Genomic DNA, 19411 nt, shown 5'->3' on the forward strand with positions numbered 1-19411 from the left:
ATTCTAAGGTAACAGAAACACGAGTCTTATTTTTCAGGTGATTACTTATTAAATTCCTTCTCTGCCAGTATAGCCCCCTAAATCCTCCACACTGGACTGCAATTACCTGACTTAAGTTACGATGTTGATAAATTATATTTTGAATTGCTATTCAGTTTCTTGACTGATTGCAGAGCCGTCAAATCATACTTACCTAAAATGGCAGTTTCACAAAGTTTAACTCGATGCTGTTGTAATCAATTTCTGCCACAGGGTCTGTAAAATATGTAATTTCATATTATTGGTCTCTGTGTAGTCGTTCACCAGCTGTACTACCAACAATAAAGGCCATTTTTTATTAAAAATAAATACTAAAGACGTTGTAATTGGTCACATTTAAAATGTCCCCAAGCACCTGATGGATTTTAGTTTTTCTTCATGGCAGTAGAGCATACAGGACTAGGGTTGGTATTTAACGTCCATAATAAAGAGTAAAATGAGCCTGTAGTTTGTCTTTGGGGGGCAGTGAGGAATAGTGGCTCTAAGAATCTGGGCTTGAGCACAGCTGGTTTCAGGTTCAAGTGTAAAGCGGGCTGCGCTAACGAGAAAGTCACTTACCATTTGATCAACATGCAATAGGGAAAACAGGAATTACTGTAAATTTATGACCAGAGAACATTACGGGTCGTTGTTAATGGACGTGTCCTTGAGCCAAATTCAATGTTGTAGAGAGATGTGGCTGGACCTATGCCTCCATCCTTTCTTTTCCTGGACATTGTTGATTTTGGCTGGACGTCATTTTCTGATGTTGGCTAGACACTGGGAGAGCAGACTCGGGGTGCTTCCTTCTCATTTTCACACACATTTGGATGGGAAATGTGTGTTGGCAGTGTGACAGAAGTTAGTAACAGAAATCTGATCCGCTGTGGAAAAAAAAAAGCAGAGATATTTTGCAAGAAAAGGACATGAGCCAGAACTCTAAACGCAATGCAACAGATAGTAATCATAAACTTTTATTCTGAATATACCTTATTTGCACATGAATAAACACGTTTTTTCCTCCCCAGGATTATAAACATTGCTCTTTTTTCTTTTTGTTGAGAACAACATCAGTTTTGTACAAATTTTTACACGACTGATTCTGGAGAATCAACTTGCTCTAAAGTGTTAACATGTTAAAGCACAATCGAGGGAGCCTGACAGAGGGGCCCACTGAGGCCTTCCCAAAGCCAAGTCTGGCGAGGGACGACGTGGTGGACGCCTCCATCAAGAGCCTGCCTTAAAACTGAAGGCAGAGAAAGATTGACTGACAGGCCCACCATTTGTCTGCCAAGGAGTGGCAGCAAGGTAACAGACACAAAGAAAAAGAAAACACACATTAAGCAATCCTCAAGATTCCAGAAATAAAAAGGGCCAACCCACACGATCCATACAGAGAGCACCAACAGAGTCAAAAACACTTCATATCACATCGAGAGTATATTATTCCTGAAGTGACAGCATCTGATTTTTAGCACTTAAGAGTAGAATGGAACATCTGGACAACAATGCATGTTAACTGTGCATTTCTAAAAGCATCCAGTTGGAGTAGGTGGTGTGTATCATCACTCACTTCATGTCCGTACAGTGTACATGTCTGCCTCAAGTGATTTAAAGGACCATACCAGTGTTCTTGCAATACAGTGACTCATGAATATTTCAAAGCCTATTACTGCTGACCATTTCCACTTTTCCCCATATCTATCATATATAATTTTCTTTTCAAGCTGCCATTGTTTTCCATTCATTTCTGTACAGCTTAAAAATCAATCAGCAGACTCTTCAAACATGCCTACGTACTTCCCCGAGTCTGCTCACCGAGTTTGCACATCAAGTCCGAAACTTTCATTCCTCACTAAAATTTTCAGGACAGGTTTGTCTTTCTGCGTTTCGCCCTGATGATGGCGCTAGATGAAAAGTATAGGGACCATAGGAGTGATCACAATTCATACAAATTTTATGGCATTGAATCCAATAGCTGTTAAGACACAAAAGTTAACCTGATTGCGTTAGATTCAGGGGGCCAATCTGACAAACATGAATGTCTGTACAAGATTTCATGGCAGTCCTTATGATAGCTGATGAGTTCAGCCTGGACCAAATCAATGGACCGACTAGAGCCCATGGACGTTTAAAGAAAACTGGTTACAGCGACTGAGACGAGCCTGGTCATTCCTGTGAAAGTTGCTCAGTGGCGCATGAAGCTAAAAATGTTAGACGTCTCGAGTATAAAATTACCCAGATCTTCCGCATCATAGGACCCATAGAGCAAGCGTCCTAGAGACTTTAGCCAGCTGAGCGGCTATCCTCCTTTTAGCCTTCTGCTAACTTGAATGGCGATAAAACGATTTAATTGTGCGACTTTTATAGACCTTCGAAATGTTATCTGATCAAATGGATGTTGTGATGCTCAAAAAATGTATCCACTGATCTAGATCTGTGTTTCCCAACTGGTCCAGCCATGGGGTCCAGAGTTCTCCTTTGTCATTCATTCAAGGTCAGCACAATTTCATATACTTGCGCTTGGCCATGTCATCAAGCTATTTTGCTGTCTCTGTCAAGTAGCCGTCCGTTAGTCACTCACTCTACAGCAGAAAACGGCGTTTCAAAATAAAAGCAGACTTGACACTCTCGTGATTTACCTACGGCCCATTCAGAATGGACCCACAACCCACTTTTGGTCCGTGACCCACCAGTTGGAAACCACTGATCTACAGATGTCTCTTTCCCAATGTAAGTCTATGGGAAAAGTGTTTTTTGGGCTAATGCCATCGCATGATGGACCTGGAAGTTGTAGTTACATAGTTTCAGAGGTGGGTAGTAACTAGTTACATTTACTCAGTTACATTTACTTTTTGTATAAATTGTACTTTTCAGAGTAGTTTTAACGCAAAATACTTTTTACTTTTACTTGAGTTATATTGTTTTAAAGCAACAATACTCTTACTTGAGTACAATATTTGGCTACTCTACCCACCTCTGAGTACATAATTACATATATTTATATATTTATATATATATATATATGTACAGTATATATAAGAATATATTTGTTTCTTGTGCCTTGATTTATGTTGTGTTTGTAAAGATTTATTTTTGTTTTAGTTAAAGGGGTATCGTTTAAAATACATGAATTATTTTTGATTGATTGATTACGTTCATGTTCTTATTTTACAAATAAATCAGACGTTACTCAACAGTTACTCAGTACTTGAGTAGTTTTTTCACCAAATACTCTTTTACTCTTACACAAGTAATTATTTGGATGACTACTTTTTACTTTTACTTGAGTACAATGTTCGGCTACTCCACCCACCTCTGCATAGTTTGTACACTTTGGCAAATTGGTAGAAGTCCAGCCCTATTCCTGGGGACCTGCCAAAGTCGCTAACCTGGCTGAAAATCTGAAACATTACAACTAGTTTGCGAAATACTCCGCAGTAATAGGTATTTCTGATTCGTAGTCACTGGTCTAAACTTGCTAAATCACTGGTAGGGTCCTTAAATAATAGTGATTCATACATGGCTTGAACCAATCAGACAGATTGAGTAGTGCATTCAAACATCCCGCTGGCCAATCAGATTCTCCTTCCCAGCTGACTCAGACCAGGGCGGAGCCAAATGCTGTCCCCCCAAGAGAAAGGCAGTAATAGCTGATCATACCTTATCATATCATGAACAAATGCCTGACACTCAGAATATTTTGCTTCCGAACACTACACACTAAAGCAGGAGCACACCGGATATGTTTTTTTTCTTTTGAAACTCAATTTGTAAGCCACTATCATGCAGCACAGGGAAACAATTTATGAGACTTACATGTTGCCTTGGTAAATTGCATAAATATTGTATTAAGATAATAGGTTTCTCCACAAGAGAATAAGAGAGTCCCATATGGCACTTGATATTCTTGAGTGTTAGTAAATAAGGAGCATAAATACCATTGTTAGTTTCACCACATTGTTTTTGTTGGAAGGTTATAGTTTAAGATAGAGGAAAACATTGAGAGACAAAAGTGCACCACAGACCACTTGGATAAGTTCCTGACGCTGATGGCGGTGGTTTAATAATGGGGGTATTATCAAACCAATGAGACGGATAAACTTAGCACTCCTTGATCGGGCTCGGAGGAATGCATACAACGTTAAAACTGACATTATCCAGTATGATGCAACGGCAATTAAAACAACTGTGAAGAGACAAATGTTAGTGGTAATGTGGTGCACACAGCTTAACTTGTGGTTTTCAGTTCCCCACAACATTAAGTAGTTTCCTGCAAACATGCGCCATTGTTTATAGTTTATACACTTACAAAAGATTCACTCTCTGGTTTTGTTTTCGTGGTGTAATTAATGCCGCCCCCCAATTAGTTCTTCTATTTATTTAGGGGTGCTATTAGGCAGTAAAACAATGGAGTGTGTCCTTAAAGTATCTGATATCACTTAACTGTTGTAATGTAATAGTTACTAATATAACCTGGGATTGTCATTTCATACCTGGAACCAACAGACACCTAAACCATGATAAAATTGTAGGGCTGCTCATTGACTACGTTTACATGCACATTATTCCACTGTTATCTGGAATACGACAAAATTCTGAAGTTCATACGGGTCATATAAACAGCATTTTCCGTTTGGATATTCTGAATGTAGGATTCCGAATGATCGGAATATTGGGGTTTTTACGACAGTTTGCTGCACACTGCCTATTGCCCGTTTATGTTCAGCTCAGTGTGTTGTTATGGATTCATTGTGCACAAACCAAATTGCCAATAGTTTAGAAGGCTTTGGGGTAGTGATGCATGCCAAGAAGACAAGCTCACATTTCTGGTCAAAAGGAGAAATGCACCTACTTTAAATCATCATGAAAGACTTGGTTATCAGGTTTTATGCAGGTTTTTGTGGAAACGTCGCAACCCCAGCTATGTTTACGTGGTCAAAGAAATCTGCCACTGGTGGAAAACTCTGAGAAAATATGCACAGCTGCATGTAAATGTGGATATGAGAGGGATATTCATTTTCATTAGCCTTGTAAACAGCTTAGTAGGAATATCAGGCCTCATTCACAAACATTGCGTATGTACAAATCCACACTTAAAGGTCATATGTATAGCTGTTTCATCAAAAGCGAATATTTTTTCAAAAATAATACATCCACAACACGTCCAGAAAGGTGTAGAAATAAAGTCTATATTTTCCTGAAAAAAATACTTACAGTAGAGAAAATACGTGGCAACCTGTAGAATTGAAGAGGGTGAGTGTGAGTGCGACACCTACTGGCCGGGAAGTATGAATCCTATATCTATCCCCTTTAAACTGTGCTTAAGAATGTTTTACACACAAATCTGGGATTCATCAATATTTTCTTACCTGAATTTGTTCAAACTCTGCAAACAAATTTTGATGTGCCACAGGCCCTGCGTACGCACAACCAATAAAGTCCCTGTTGTAATGTAAAAGCTTTAACAAACAATATTTGAAACCATTCATTGAATTCATTCATTCATTTTCCGTAGCCACTTTTCCTGTTGGGAGTCACAAGAGGGCTGGAGCCTATCCCAGCTGACATTGGGCGAGAGGCGGGGTACACCCTGGACAGGTCACCAGACTATCACAGGGCTGACACATAGAGACAGACAACCATTCACACTCACATTCACACCTACGCACAATTTAGAGTCACCAATTAACCTGCATGTCTTTGGACTGTGGGAGGAAGCCGGAGTACCTGGAGAAAACCCACGCTGACACGGGGAGAACATGCAAACTCCACACAGAAGGGCTCCCCACCCTGTTTTCGAACCTGTGTGCTGCACCACCGTGCTGCCAATATTTAAAACCATTAATTTACTATTGCAAGCACTTATTTGACGTCTTTACATCCTCATAACTAAAATATTTGACTATAAATACTGAGTGTCCCAGACGTAGCTTCATTGACTCTGCCTTTGATGATGGCTACTCCCACCAATTTTTTGTGCCACAAAATTATGATAATTATTATTATTAAGAGGCACCTAGGGTATATGAAAGATTCTGATCTACCTCCAAGCAGGTGTTAAGACAGCATATCTAACCTTGCTGGAAGATATTGTAGTCTATACCTTCAGGAGAGAGCGCATCAGAGACATGATAAAACATGTTTGAAGAGAGTGACAAACGGTTAATCAACTTTTTCAGCTTTCTCATCGGCGGCCCCAAACTGGTGTTTAAGGGCTTTCATATGTGCACAGAAACACCTTCAACGCCCTCTGTAAGATACACCTCTGGGCAAACATATGTCCTGAGATAGAGAGGGCGTGGCAGTGTGCTCATATACGTGCCTGTCAACTGAGGATAACTCTGAGTCACTAACATACACATAGTGGAAAGAACAAAATGGTCTGGTGTAAATGTGTCATGAATCCAATGTTAATTTTGCAACGAGGCCCATGTCTTTTTTGGGAAAAGGGCAAAAAGTGGAATATTTTGTGCATGTAAACGTAGTCATTGACAGCAGCAACGAACAAAGAATCAAGTTTACAACAATCGCACACTTCCTGATATACTATTTCCTGCCTGGCTGAATTTATGTCTTTTAATCTTTAATATTGTATGAAAACATAAATTAACACCCCAAAAAACAAAGCACTTTAACATGGATTTTCATCCTGAAATTAATTATTTTTTTCTGATCTATAATTAGTACCGCATTGCAAGTTTGGATTTGGTCCTGTGAGATTTGTTATTTATTATTTTGGCAGATCTCTGATGAGTGCATTTCTTATTAAATCTGACAATTTTACTGCGCTGCGCTCGAACAAGATGACACTTTATCAGTAAAACCACCTACAGTGCCATCTGTTTATTATCACGGATACGTTCAGCGTGTTTTATATTTGTAACTAATGGAAAAGAAGGCACACAAAATGAAACAAGATGAACTTATATTGGAGGAAATGAAATACAGCAGTAGAGAGGATCACAAGCCAAGTGATTTCTGCGGGGTGATAACATATCACAGTGTAATAAACTGCAAGAGGGAACCTCACGACCACATTGAGATAGAGGTTCAAACTGTGAAGACAAATAATAGCTGCACTTTGAATCGCAGTGCAGATAGTAGTCATATAATTTTAAAAAGTGACAGCAGCAAATAAAATGTACCGTCAAATAAAAACTCTCACATCCCCCTCATTCGTTTTCCCTCCTGGTGGCGATAAAAGAAACAGTAGCATGCCGTCCTGTCGCCTCAGTCAAATAAATAGTAAAACAAATAAATACTCTTTCCATTCAGTAGCCACAGTCTGCAAAGCTGAAGCATTCATCTGAGTCACACAGTCCACATGGCACTAAAGAGATTCTGTCCACCGAGCATGCATAGGAGACCAGCCAGGCTCACCCTGATTGGTTAATACGCACTATGGCAACAAAGTTTTCACTGGAGCAATCAAGTCGGAAAATCTAGATAATTTACTACTCTCGATCGCGGCTGATGATTAAATGATCAGCGACACTCAGCAGCAGGCCCTCTGTGGCAGTTGAAGGGTTGGTTTCCGAGCATAAACATAACAATGAACAATGATTTCCACACTGCAAATACAGTATCTACTGTACATGAGAGAACACTGGGGTGAAAGTAAGAGACATCTTTCGAACCCCCAGAGACACTGTGAAAATGTTCTGCGTAGTGCTATCTAGAAAATCAGACTGAGACAACATTATTTTCAGCAACCCAACGGAGGACAAACGAAGGGCATGAGGTTGTGATGTAACAATTTGGCATCTCGTACTGCAATCCTAGCCCAATTCTCAACCACAAAGCAATAAATACCTAAAAACTAACCACTGCAAATTGATTCAAAATAAACTGCACGCTTGCAAAAGGCAGCGCTGTTTCTGGCAGTGGTGAATAAAACTGCTCAATATTAATAAACAGCAAGTCCCCCCCCCCCCACTCCGTGGTGATTTAAATCCCTCTAATACTATAAGGCAGTCCGATCTCTTTCATCAATGACATCAAGCCAGAGAAAGTTCAGAAGTCGCCAATCAAAATTAATCTCTGGATTCCTCTAATCTCAGCTGGCGGGGAGCGTTGAAGAGATGAAGGATAGGCGTAGGTTGAGTTCTTTCTTATCTTTCAACCCATATCTTCCAATAAAACATTTCTGTTGTCACTTGTACCCTTGCAGCGGGTGAAATCGCTTTGAGAAACCCCCGAAAATGAAGGTATCAAAAGGAGAAACTGGCAGGATGTAGGGGGCTCACAGGTTTTTGTTTGTTTGTCACAAGCTCTTCTCATCGGGCGTTCGTCATTTCGGTGGCAGCGTTGCATGCTGGTTGCCGTTTTGGAGATAACAGAGAGAGAGATAAGGAGAGACAGAGGGGGTGATCAGGGTGTTCAGAGGTCATGACGGGATGGCGTGGGGTCTGGAGCCAGTCAAAACCCAGAGCAGAGCCAGCTGAAGGGCCACCATCAGCCACAGCGAGGGGCTCAGGCTGGACGCCCCGCCACAGTCAGGGTCCTCCTCCTGGTGCCGAATGGGGAGGAAAAGAAGTGAAGTCACAAGACTGTCAGAGCCAACATATTAAACTCTTACTGAATGACCGTTCACTCAGCCCCTCCCCTGAACATGACTGTCCAATCATAGATTAGTGACCATAACTTGGCATGGCAAACCTGTCAAGCTTTCTGCGTAGCAAAAGTGTGCATGGAGCTGTAGGATAAGTGATGCAGGGCTGCCCCAGACTAAGAATTTTCCCAGTCGACCAATAGTCATCATTTAGGGCCATTAGTCGACCAGTCGTCCGCATGTTTACGATATTAATGTAATTATTAAATGATATATTTTGGGCGGGACAACACAATGGTTTGAGTTTAAGGTGTGAGAAAGAATAATATCAGTAACATTGTTAACACTGTGCTACATTACAGAGAAATACAAAACCATACTAATGAACCTTCAACCTTACCAAGCGTCTAACCTGGTCGACTATGACTGGTAGGCAGTTTTAGCATACATCGATTTTTACATGCCATTGAGTGCATAGTTATGATCCCATGACAGGATTGCAAAAGTCAGCTGAAAGCATTAAAAAGCCATCCGCTGACAGTGTTTCTAACACATTCTTGAACCTAATGTTCTATAGCTATTAAACTTTGCCTGTTATCCATTCACAAGAGAGTCTTTGATTTTTTCATCTGAAGCCTGCTTTTGTTTACCTCTGTTTGAAATCAAAGGGCTGTCTGGACCAAGAACAATAACTATAACAACTATCAGTACATTGTTTTCAAAATACTTCTAACCCAAGTGGATGGCAGGGTCCACACCACAAGTATAATGACAACAGTGCCGCTATTTGGGTTCACTTTCAGAGCGATTTGATGAACAATAGAAACACTGACAAACATTCAAAATCTGTCCGCATTTATAGGGCATCACATTTAACGATGGCAGACAAGACTGTGACTCATGACTGAGGTTTAAAAATACACACCCCTGTTTGATAAAAGAGTCTTTATGAAGACCAAGAAAGAAGAATGACATATGGGATGCAACCAGGTTTACCTTTGGAATTAGCAGTATGTATTATGTTATTATTAACTGAGATGAGCAGACAATTATTTGTTTCTCCGTGCAATGAACAGCAAAAACAGGTCATCAATATATATTTTCCTAAGCTGCTGATTAGGGCCAGGTATCGTTTTAAAAACTCCGGTACTAGCATCGATACCAGTACACTTAAAGTGATACTGATACCAATAGAGTACTTAATTTGTGCTCGACTTCACTACATCAAAGACTGTATGAGTTGTTGCAGCTGTTGCTGTGGGACATTTAATAGAGTCACACAGACACACACATTTTGACAGGGCTAACTGTTAGCATCACATGGCTAACTTCACCTAACTGTTATTACCAGGTTTAACGATGAGTTGAGCCATTTAGGTGTTGGTGTGAGTTTATTAGTACCCTTTAACAGCTCTGTGTCGGATGTTAGCCTCTGCTGCTGTGCTAACCACGCAGACATTAGGAGGGGAGCTGCTCTGGTGATGGCAGCAACAGAAAGTGACTCTTGGCATCAGAAACCAACGAAAAAAGGCGTCCTTTAACGTTGGTATGATATGTGGCTGGTTGCCGTTAAGTTTAAAAGGTGCCCGGCGGCATCTGGGGGAAACGCGGCAGGATGAAAGTTAAGGCAGTGAAAGTACAACTGAGGCGGGCGGGAGGTGTTGGCGTCCAATAAGATTGTAAAGCCATACCCTGTTCTTGTTTCTGTTGTTGAAGGAAATAAAAGTCTTTACGTTGTTGTACCAACATAGTTTGTTTATTTTGAAAGAGACTGTAAGTAAACAGTAAATTTCCTGTGAAAATGGAAGTGTATTTTGAAAGACGACGATGCATGTAACAGGCAGAACTTGACACGGTGTCCCAGAACATCAACAACCAATGCACCCAGGATACCTTGCATGTTGTATGCAGATGTGGAAAGTACATGACCAAACGTCGATATGTTACGAGGTCGGAGTGAGAATGTGTTGGCTGATCCCGTGGGGAGTCTGGACAGTCAAGGATCAGAACCCCGGTGTAAAAAGGATCGAATGCAGGTATCGTTTGACTGGAGCAGTTCAATACCTCTCAGTACTGGGTTATTTTGGTCAATACCCTGAAGGTATTGAGTTCTGATACCCAGCCCGACTGCTGACACAGCTGGAGCGTGCAGGGAATGCTTGGCGCCACAGTTTACAGATTGTTATCATGCATCAGTGTGGATGCTGACATCATTATTATTATAGTCATTGTTGTAATTATTGCTCTTGTTGTGCACAGCCCTTTAATATGTTACCTTTATCACTGTTAACTACACATGTGCTCTGCGACAACAGAAAGCTTGACAGGTGTAGCATGTTAGCAACACTAACTAAAAGGTGTGGGGTTAAGCAAACGGTCAACCAGAACTATGCAGATATCAAACAGGAGGTCAAGACATATAAAAAAGCTTCAAAATGTCTTTTTTATACTTGACTGGAAAACTTTGAGCCATAATGTCTGACCATAACTGATTGGCTACTCTCACTCTCTGCGTGCCTAGCATCTGGAGAGGTACAAGGGGAAAGAATGCCTCGCCTCGATATGTGTTTGGAAAGGGAAAAAAAAAGTTGAGAATCATTAAAAGAGACGCACAAACGTCTGGATGCAAATGAGAAGTGAGTGGCCTGTTTTAGCTAGCGTCTGGCTACATCAGCAATTAGATGTCAGCAGAGACAGACACCGGAGTCTATTGCCTGAGACAGACTATGATAGATGGGGGAAGATGTAAAGAGTGTGGCTTGAAGTTCAAAGTCAGGTGAGACGGATAAGAAATGTTGGCGAGAGACAGAAACAGACCGGGAGGTAAGTTGGGGGGGAGGTGAAGACAGATGGTGGTACAACATAAGAGAGAGTGACAGGTGAAAGAGATAAGGGAAGGAAAACAATGGAAAAAGACACGAAGTAGAACAAAGCCGAAACAGTCAGATGTGAAAGGAGGAGACGAGATAAGGCGAGGAAAACAAACAGAGTAGAAACACCAGGAGAAATGGTGCAAAAGTTAGGAGTCAAAAGCAGTAAGATTGAGAACAAGATAATGACAACATGTTAATGAAAGAGAAAGCTAGCGTTATGGGACTGACCCGAGACAGCACATGAACAGTGGCAGCAGTAACATGAGCAGAGAGGAAGCCAATGGGGAGCCTGCGCTCCTTCGGCACATGGCCTCATCCTAACCATCAACAGCCAATCACAGAGCAGGAAACAGAGAAAACAGAGAGAAAGAGAGAGTCATGCAGCAAAAGGTCCACATAGTTAGCAAGAAGTTAGGAAGCAAATATGAGCAGAGAAGGCAAGAAAATTAGTTTAGACAATAGTAGTACAAGACAGATGCGTTCACTTGCAAGACAAGAGTGTGAGAGAAAAAGTTAAGAGTGTGTGGGTGGATGTTTGTGTGTGTATGACGGTGCAGGCGTCAGAGTTAATTCATAAGACCGACAAAGTCTGACACTGGAAAAAGACTATAGAGTGAAAACAAACAGAGCATTCGAGCGCAGAGGTTTCACACGCAGAGATTCTGTGCTGCTCATAAAAATGTTTGTTTAGCTTAGTTATGCATAGTCAAGCAACAACCGACCATTTGTCTTTGCGTGGGAAATCTGCACACATACAGCTTTCGAGGGATTGCAAAAAAAAGGCATGCACCATGTAAAGATATTAGTAATGGAAAGGTGCCATGGGTAGAATTTCTTGACTGATATATTGTTTCCATATCAGGAGTGCAGATTAAGGATTTTGGGCTGTGTCCAGTGAGACTTAAAGCTTAAGGTTTTTTTTGTTTTTTAAAGACTGCCTGAAATCCTTCCTTAGTTCTTTATTGGTCCCTTATATACTGCAGTGCTACCCTTTATTTTCCAGGTGAAATGCCAAAACAGATCAAGTTGTTTCATCTGGAGTATGAATTTGGAAGGGAAAAAAGACCAGTAGCAGGCACTTTGGGGGTTGGGCTGGACGATGCAAACTAAACTGTCACATTTACCTTTATAACACTGAATGTGATGATAATGTTAACAATATTTTCTTCCTTCATTGATTCGTAAGTTGAGCTTCTGTTTCACTGTCATTAATTGTAGTATTTACACCGGTCACTTTATCAGGTACACCTGTTCAACTGCTTGTTAACACAAATAGCTAATCAGCCAATCACGTGGCAGCAACTCAGTGCATTTAGACATGTAGACATGGTCAAGATGACCTGCTGAAGCTCAAACCGAGCATCAGAATGAGGAAGAAAGGTGATTTAAGTGACTTTGAACGTGGCATGGTTGTTGGTGCCAGACAGGCTGGTCTGAGTATTTCAGAAACTGCTGATCTACTGGGATTTTCACACACAACCATCTCTAGGGTTTACAGAGGATGGTCTGAAAGAGAGGAAATATCCAGTGAGCGGCAGTTCTCTGGGTGAAAATGTCTTGTTGATGCCAGAGGTCAGAGGAGAATGGCCAGACTGGTTCAAGATGATAGAAAGGCAACAGTAACTCAAATAACCACTAATTACAACCAAGGAACCAACGGTTTTCTTGGCACACTTTGGGCCCCTTAGTACCAACTGAGCATGTTTTTTTTTTTTTTTTTTTTTTAATTAAAATATTTTTTGGGGGCATTTTTTGCCTTTAATGGACAGGACAGTTAAGTGTGAAAGGGGGAGATGACATGCAGCAAAGGGCCACAGGCTGGACTCGAACCCCGGCCGCTGCGGCAACAGCCTTGAACATGGGGCGCCTGCTCCACCACTAAGCCACCGACGCCCCGAACTGAGCATGGTTTAAACAAAACAGTCTCTGAGTATTGTTGCCGACCGTGTCCGTCCCTTTATGACCACAGTGTACCCATCTTATGATGGCTACTTCCAGCTGCCACATCACAAAACCCAAATCATCTCAAACTGGTTTCTTGAACATGACAATGAGTTCACTGTACTCCAATGGCCTCCACAGTCACCAGATCTCAGTCCAATAGAGCACCTTTGGGATGTGGTGGAACGGGAGATTCACATCATGGATGTGCAGCAGACATATCTGCAGCAACTGTGTAATGCTATCATGTCAATATAGACCAAAGTCTCTGAGGAATGTTTCCAGCACCTTGTTGAATCTATGATACAAAGAAGTAAGGCAGTTCACCTGGTACTAGCAAGGTGTACCTGATAAAGTGACCGGTGAGTGTGTACTTTCTGTTTAAAGCTGCTCTGATCAATATTTTTCTATCAATAATTGATCAAATGAGTATGTCTAATGTGAAAAGGGTCAACTGTAGTGATAAACACACTGAGTATTATCATTCAACTCTGCAACATCACTCAGCCGTACTGTGGTTTTAGCACCTTTCAGCTCTTTGTTTTGGTTTTTACGACCCGCAGCTTTAATGTTTTGGTTTCCTTTAACTGCTCTCGTAAACCCATTATATGCTGACTGCCCAGCACTAAACGGTAGACAGACTAAGGGATTTATCTTCATGATCTATAACACGTGGTCTAAAGTGCATTGAGGACATGTCCAATTGCACTTTTGCTAGTTAAACACCACACAATATGGGTGCAAATTAAGGTGCAAGGGGCTAAGGGGTTATATTTAGTCCCTTAATTCATGATAGGTGCATTATAGGTGTAAGATGAATTCTTTAAAAGCTGCTATTTACATGGAAGATGTGGCAAATTGGAGATGGGAGCAGTTTTCTGCTGAGAGTGATGCAGTATGATCAGCAATGTCATGGCAGCAAATATTGTGGGACATTTAAGGAGCAAGACTAAAAATTGTAATTATGAACTTGACAACGGAAACAGAACTAAACTTTTGGCTTCTGAAATAATAAAATTACCCTGCTCCTTGTTGGTAAATGCGCACAGCATCTCTCTTAATGGGGAATTAAGATAGCAGCTCTGCTGTGCTCTCTGCTACGATGACATTTTTCTAATTTTCCTATCACTTCACCAACCCCCAACCCATTTGCATGTCCCTGTATGTGTACTAAGCAGAGTGTACACAAGTTGTAAACCCACCTATGTAGGCGCATTTACTGTCTGGATAAGGCACCCTTTAAATACACCATTCTAGCTTTCGACCAGATTTTTGTTGCTCAGAGGTGTAATTGCGTCCTGGTGCCTCAAAACAGCAATGCCCCTATTATGACTGGTAAACAGATGATAATGAGAAAATGAAAAGCTGTAGTAGGCTCATTATTTCAAGAAGGGATTACAGAAATGGGCAAGGTGGCAGCTTTTAAGAGAATATCTTATATCTACGAGGTAGAAAAATATAATGGGGAATGTTTTGGCGGTTCCACTCACTACAGGAGGGCAAGTGAACACACCCGTCTGAGCATAGGGGGAGTGGTTTTGATTTTGCCAAGTACCAGGCGCATTATACAGTGTGTGTATATTGATATGTTTGTTACAAAATGTCATGTGCAGTTGTAAACATATAGACACATGTTGTCAGTAATGCACGCAGCCCTTGAGTTAATGAAAACCAAAACACAGTTAAAAGAGCCCCATTTGCCAGGTGGCAAGATACAAGTCTCTCAATGAATGTTATGTGAACGTAGACAACTATTTGGTAACAACTTCCCCATAACTTGTTCATAGGAACTCAGTGTTGTGTTTTTAGCTTGTTGAGGTGCCCCAAAGTGGCCTAGTGGTCAGATTCAGGCAATTATCTATTTATTCAAAATTGCAATATGAGGAAATTTATGTCAGGAAGAGACAGCTTAACATCAGCATTTTAATAAATGTGGGTTATGGTCCAGGCCTAATGTACCTCAGGGTTTTCAAAAGTATATGTTAGCTTTGGATGTACAGATGATTTTCATAGTCCTGTCAGTGCTATGAGTACTGATTGAAGCTCTGTCCTGCGAGCTGTCCAGACCTAGATTTTCTTTGGCGATGAACTCAAATGATTTTAGCAGTGAAACCCAAAAACAGTAGCCTCTGGGCGCACTCTTTAATTTGAGAGGCTTTCCCCCAATTCAGGCTGGATTTTCTGCAAACGTCTTTAATTCTTATGAGAGTAATAAAGCAGCAATGGTCTCACTGTTCAGCAGCTTGGCAGTGTTATACATGAAACTCTACACAGAGCACCCTTAGCCGCAAAACTGTGCGATTCACAATCTTCTATTCTCAACCAGAAGCAGCACAGGTCTGATGGAAGCAACTTACGTGTTCATTGTTATCAAAACAGACTGCGGGCCCTTTCCTGTACCGAGGGTTTTGAGCTAGTTCACATGGATCAGGACCAGTAGCTGGATAAGTAATGTCAGGAACATGACACAGTTTCTGAGTGTATTCATAATAGCAGCAACAGATAGTTATTTTTTCAGCAGACACTTGTAACTCTGATTACCCTCTGGAAATAACTAGGAAATATTATATTACTGTCCAAACCAAGCAGATCCAGTATAAATGCTAAGGGACTATTAAAGGTTGTGTATTCAACTTTTGGAAAAGGTTGCTTTTAGTGACTCCTCTAACTGCAGTTAGTGTCCTCCACAGCCGCAAGTACCTGCATTGGCCACAACAATGATGACAAAGAGACTGTGATTGATCTGCATCATGCTAAAGATCAGTGGGAAATAAATTACAATCTTATTGAAAGTAACGTTACTATCTCTAAGCTCCTATTTCATTTGGCCCATTGGCTCCATCATACCAACTCACTCACTGCTTGTAAATTACTTTAGTAGATCACATTGCAAAGCAAGCAATGGCTGATCCATGCAGTGTAGCTAGCTGGCTAACCTTAGCTCAGGTTACGGTAAATTCGAGCTAGCTTAGCTTAGCTAAGGTGCATTGATCTGGCGTTGGTTACTACGTAATTGATAAAGTAATTTGCAAACCAGCCCCGGGAGTCTGGATAAAATAGCTAATGCTACCCATTAGAGTTGAGCCAAATACTCAGGTGAAACTAGTATCTGGTACAGATAATGTACTTTTTACAAATACAAGTACTGTACGAGTAAAATGTGTCGATATCTGTACTTGTGATGAACTGTGATCAATAACAATCTGAGGTTGTTCTGTAAATAGTTTTCTAATGAATAATAATGATAGCAACTTCTGATCAAACCATATCAATATCAGGCTTAAAATAACAACTTCCAGTTAGGTCCCACCTGCTTTTGATTGTAACCCCACCCACTTCCATATCAAACCCCGCCCATTCTGAGTACAGACACAGATACAGATAATTTAGTTGGTTTAACGACACAGATAAAGATAATGGTGTTTGCGCTCATCCCTTTTATCAACTCAATACAGTATTTTGCAATGTAAGATAGCTGGCAATTTATCTGCGTTAGACAACAACATAACATTAGCTAACATCAGCCAGGTAAATCTACAGTATCGCAATTTATTTCACGCAGCCTGTTCTCATGCACTGTTTGTACTATTTCCTACAGAAAGTAATGCACCAATTTTGTGCATATTCTAGGTAATCTTAAACCTGTAATTCGAGTATAATCCATGTATTTAGGAGGACTGTAATTATGTAACCAACATGCTGAAGGGAATAAAGAATAAAGAAAGAAGTGGTCCTGAAAGATTGGAGGTTGGGGCAGTGGATGGGTCATAAAACACAGGACTTTCCCCAGGAGACTGGTGTTTGGAACCGCAGAATTCTAATTATTTTAAGTCATGTCGTCACCATGTTTCTTTTCCTAAACCTAACCACAGTAAATTTACATTAAGTGCATAACTTTACATACGTATGTAACGTCATTTGTGGGATGCTAATACGTAGGACATCATACAAACGGTTGTATGAGAATACGTTGTTCCATGTCAGTGCTTCCTCCGGAATTTGGGGGACACTAAAATTATTACATGGGGCACTGAATTTGCTAAATTTACTAATTATCAGACCACAAATGAGTCAGACTTTGTTCAGTGGCTATAATGCCTTGTTTCCACTTCCATATGTGACTGGTGTCCATAGATCTGTAAATATATGGATGATGCCTCTAGTGTCCAACGCAAGGAAGTGCATTTCTTTATGGATGGATAGGAACTAAATGTCACCATGGGGGAGAGGCTACTTTTGTCCATTTTTCGCCACCCAATAGTTTGGAATATACGCAAACAAGACCTGCCAGGTACGTGGTGTGTTTTGCGAAATATTTAATTAAAAAGACGTCTGAACGGCTGAATGAGTCATAACGATAATGTGACTGTATATAAACATAAACATAAACATTACTTAGATTCACAATATGTTACAACTAGATTAAAAAGTTCTTTTTAATCACACAAACTCACTTGACAATCAACAGGCAACTGAATTAAAGAAAGTAGCCTTTTAGCTAGTTAGCAGCCTGTTAGCGAAGCTAGCACACTGTCATAGGGTCTCTCCAAAATCCATCGCAAAATCTCAATTTTCTTTTTACATACTCAAGGCAAATAGTGGACAGAAATATTAAAGAGAGGAGTTTCGCAGGCACATATTTATTATCACGAAGATTCCCATTGGAATGCCTCGGTTGCCTTGTCTCTGTACACACACCTAAGTGGAAATGAGGTGTAACAGCTGAAATCCAGCCAGCGCCAAGCTTAGCAGTGGTCTTATAGACTTTCTGCAAGAAAGGGATTTCTTGTTAAAGGTTTATCAAATCCTTTGGATTTTCCAAGAAAATCTGGCCCAAGTTCCTTACACACAAATCAGTCCACAGGCTGCTACAAGCAACCAAAGAATTGTGGAAGGTCTCTGTTTTTAAGATACGCTACAATCTGTTCACCTGATGGCAATAAAAAACAATCCATGTAAAAAACGTACATACAGTACCTTTAAAACTTGCGAACTGTCTCTTTGGATTTCTTTTGGTGCTTAATACCTCAATGATATGGCAGTCACTTTCAAACATTGTGTTTTCCAAAGGGCTTAAAATATAATTGCCCACAGCCCTGTTTGTGTGAGAGCGCATCATAGATTTGTTTGTAAGCTGTTCAGCAGACTTATCCCACATGACCATCTGCTTTACAGACACAGCAGAGAGAACGGATACATCTGAGTTCTGGGCCAAATTTTAAATGTCAATAACTGTGGAAATGTTCACTCATCATTATTACGGCTGTGGAATTTCAATGATGCAAATGAGGGGAATAGTAAGTTGGGAGAATTATGGATAAGCAGCATCTATTCGTGATTATCTTGTCAAAAACACAAACTACTTTAAACATCTGTTCACTGAATCAAATGTACATGTTTGCGCCAGATGATGGCTGCGTTGGGTAAAAGGATACACTGCTGTTCGTCCTGTATTAACGGCTTGGTGTCACAGGATGAGCAGGTGAGTTTTGCATCAGAGATGATAAAGACCAGGTTTGTCTTGGGCAGCTTTTCAGCATGGTAGAGCCTGGAGAGGAGCAGACACACAAGAGACAGAGACAAGAGATGTTGTTGACACATGGGCTTCAATCCAGGAAAGATGGAGATCAAATTTCAGGGAGACATGTAATGAAAGGAAGACAGCAATTTTGTTTTGCTGCTTTAAAGTGAACATGAGTTATTCCCCATTCATGACTAAGGAACGCTCCAGAAACCTTGTAATCCTTACCACAATGAAAAGCACACTGTCGATCGCTCAATCAAGTCTCTTAACTGCTTTTATTCCCGAGGGGACAGAAGCCTGCTGTGCCACCCCACTGTCCTCCGGGACCTTTACCGAAACCCACATGTCTCTGGTGCACAAATGATTTTCTCTGCTTTTTTTATGGCGGTCGTTAAAAAGAAACGTGTGTGCAGCTAATGTGCAGGAACGCCGCGCGGCACGCGGGCAGGCACTCCATTAGCCGGCACGAGGGGGCTTTAAAATGGCGTACGTGCACACACG

At 40.9% G+C, this 19411-nt stretch overlaps 1 protein-coding gene across 1 annotated transcript in view; it reads right to left on the minus strand.

The window, feature by feature from the left end:
* Positions 1 to 976: 976 nt before the first annotated feature.
* The window catches only part of cacna2d1a (calcium channel, voltage-dependent, alpha 2/delta subunit 1a), a 171913-nt gene continuing 153478 nt past the window's right edge, over positions 977 to 19411 (minus strand). The window contains exons 36-38 of the mRNA XM_049566230.1: positions 18822 to 18934; positions 15744 to 15826; positions 977 to 8530 (exon numbers count right to left, since the gene is read on the minus strand). Coding sequence (XP_049422187.1) covers positions 8408 to 8530; positions 15744 to 15826; positions 18822 to 18934 — 319 coding nt within the window. The 3' untranslated portion in view covers positions 977 to 8407. The remainder of the gene's footprint in view (positions 8531 to 15743; positions 15827 to 18821; positions 18935 to 19411) is intronic.

This window comes from Epinephelus fuscoguttatus, linkage group LG22 (assembly GCF_011397635.1).
Source record: "Epinephelus fuscoguttatus linkage group LG22, E.fuscoguttatus.final_Chr_v1".
NCBI classification, from domain to species: Eukaryota; Metazoa; Chordata; class Actinopteri; order Perciformes; family Serranidae; genus Epinephelus; species Epinephelus fuscoguttatus.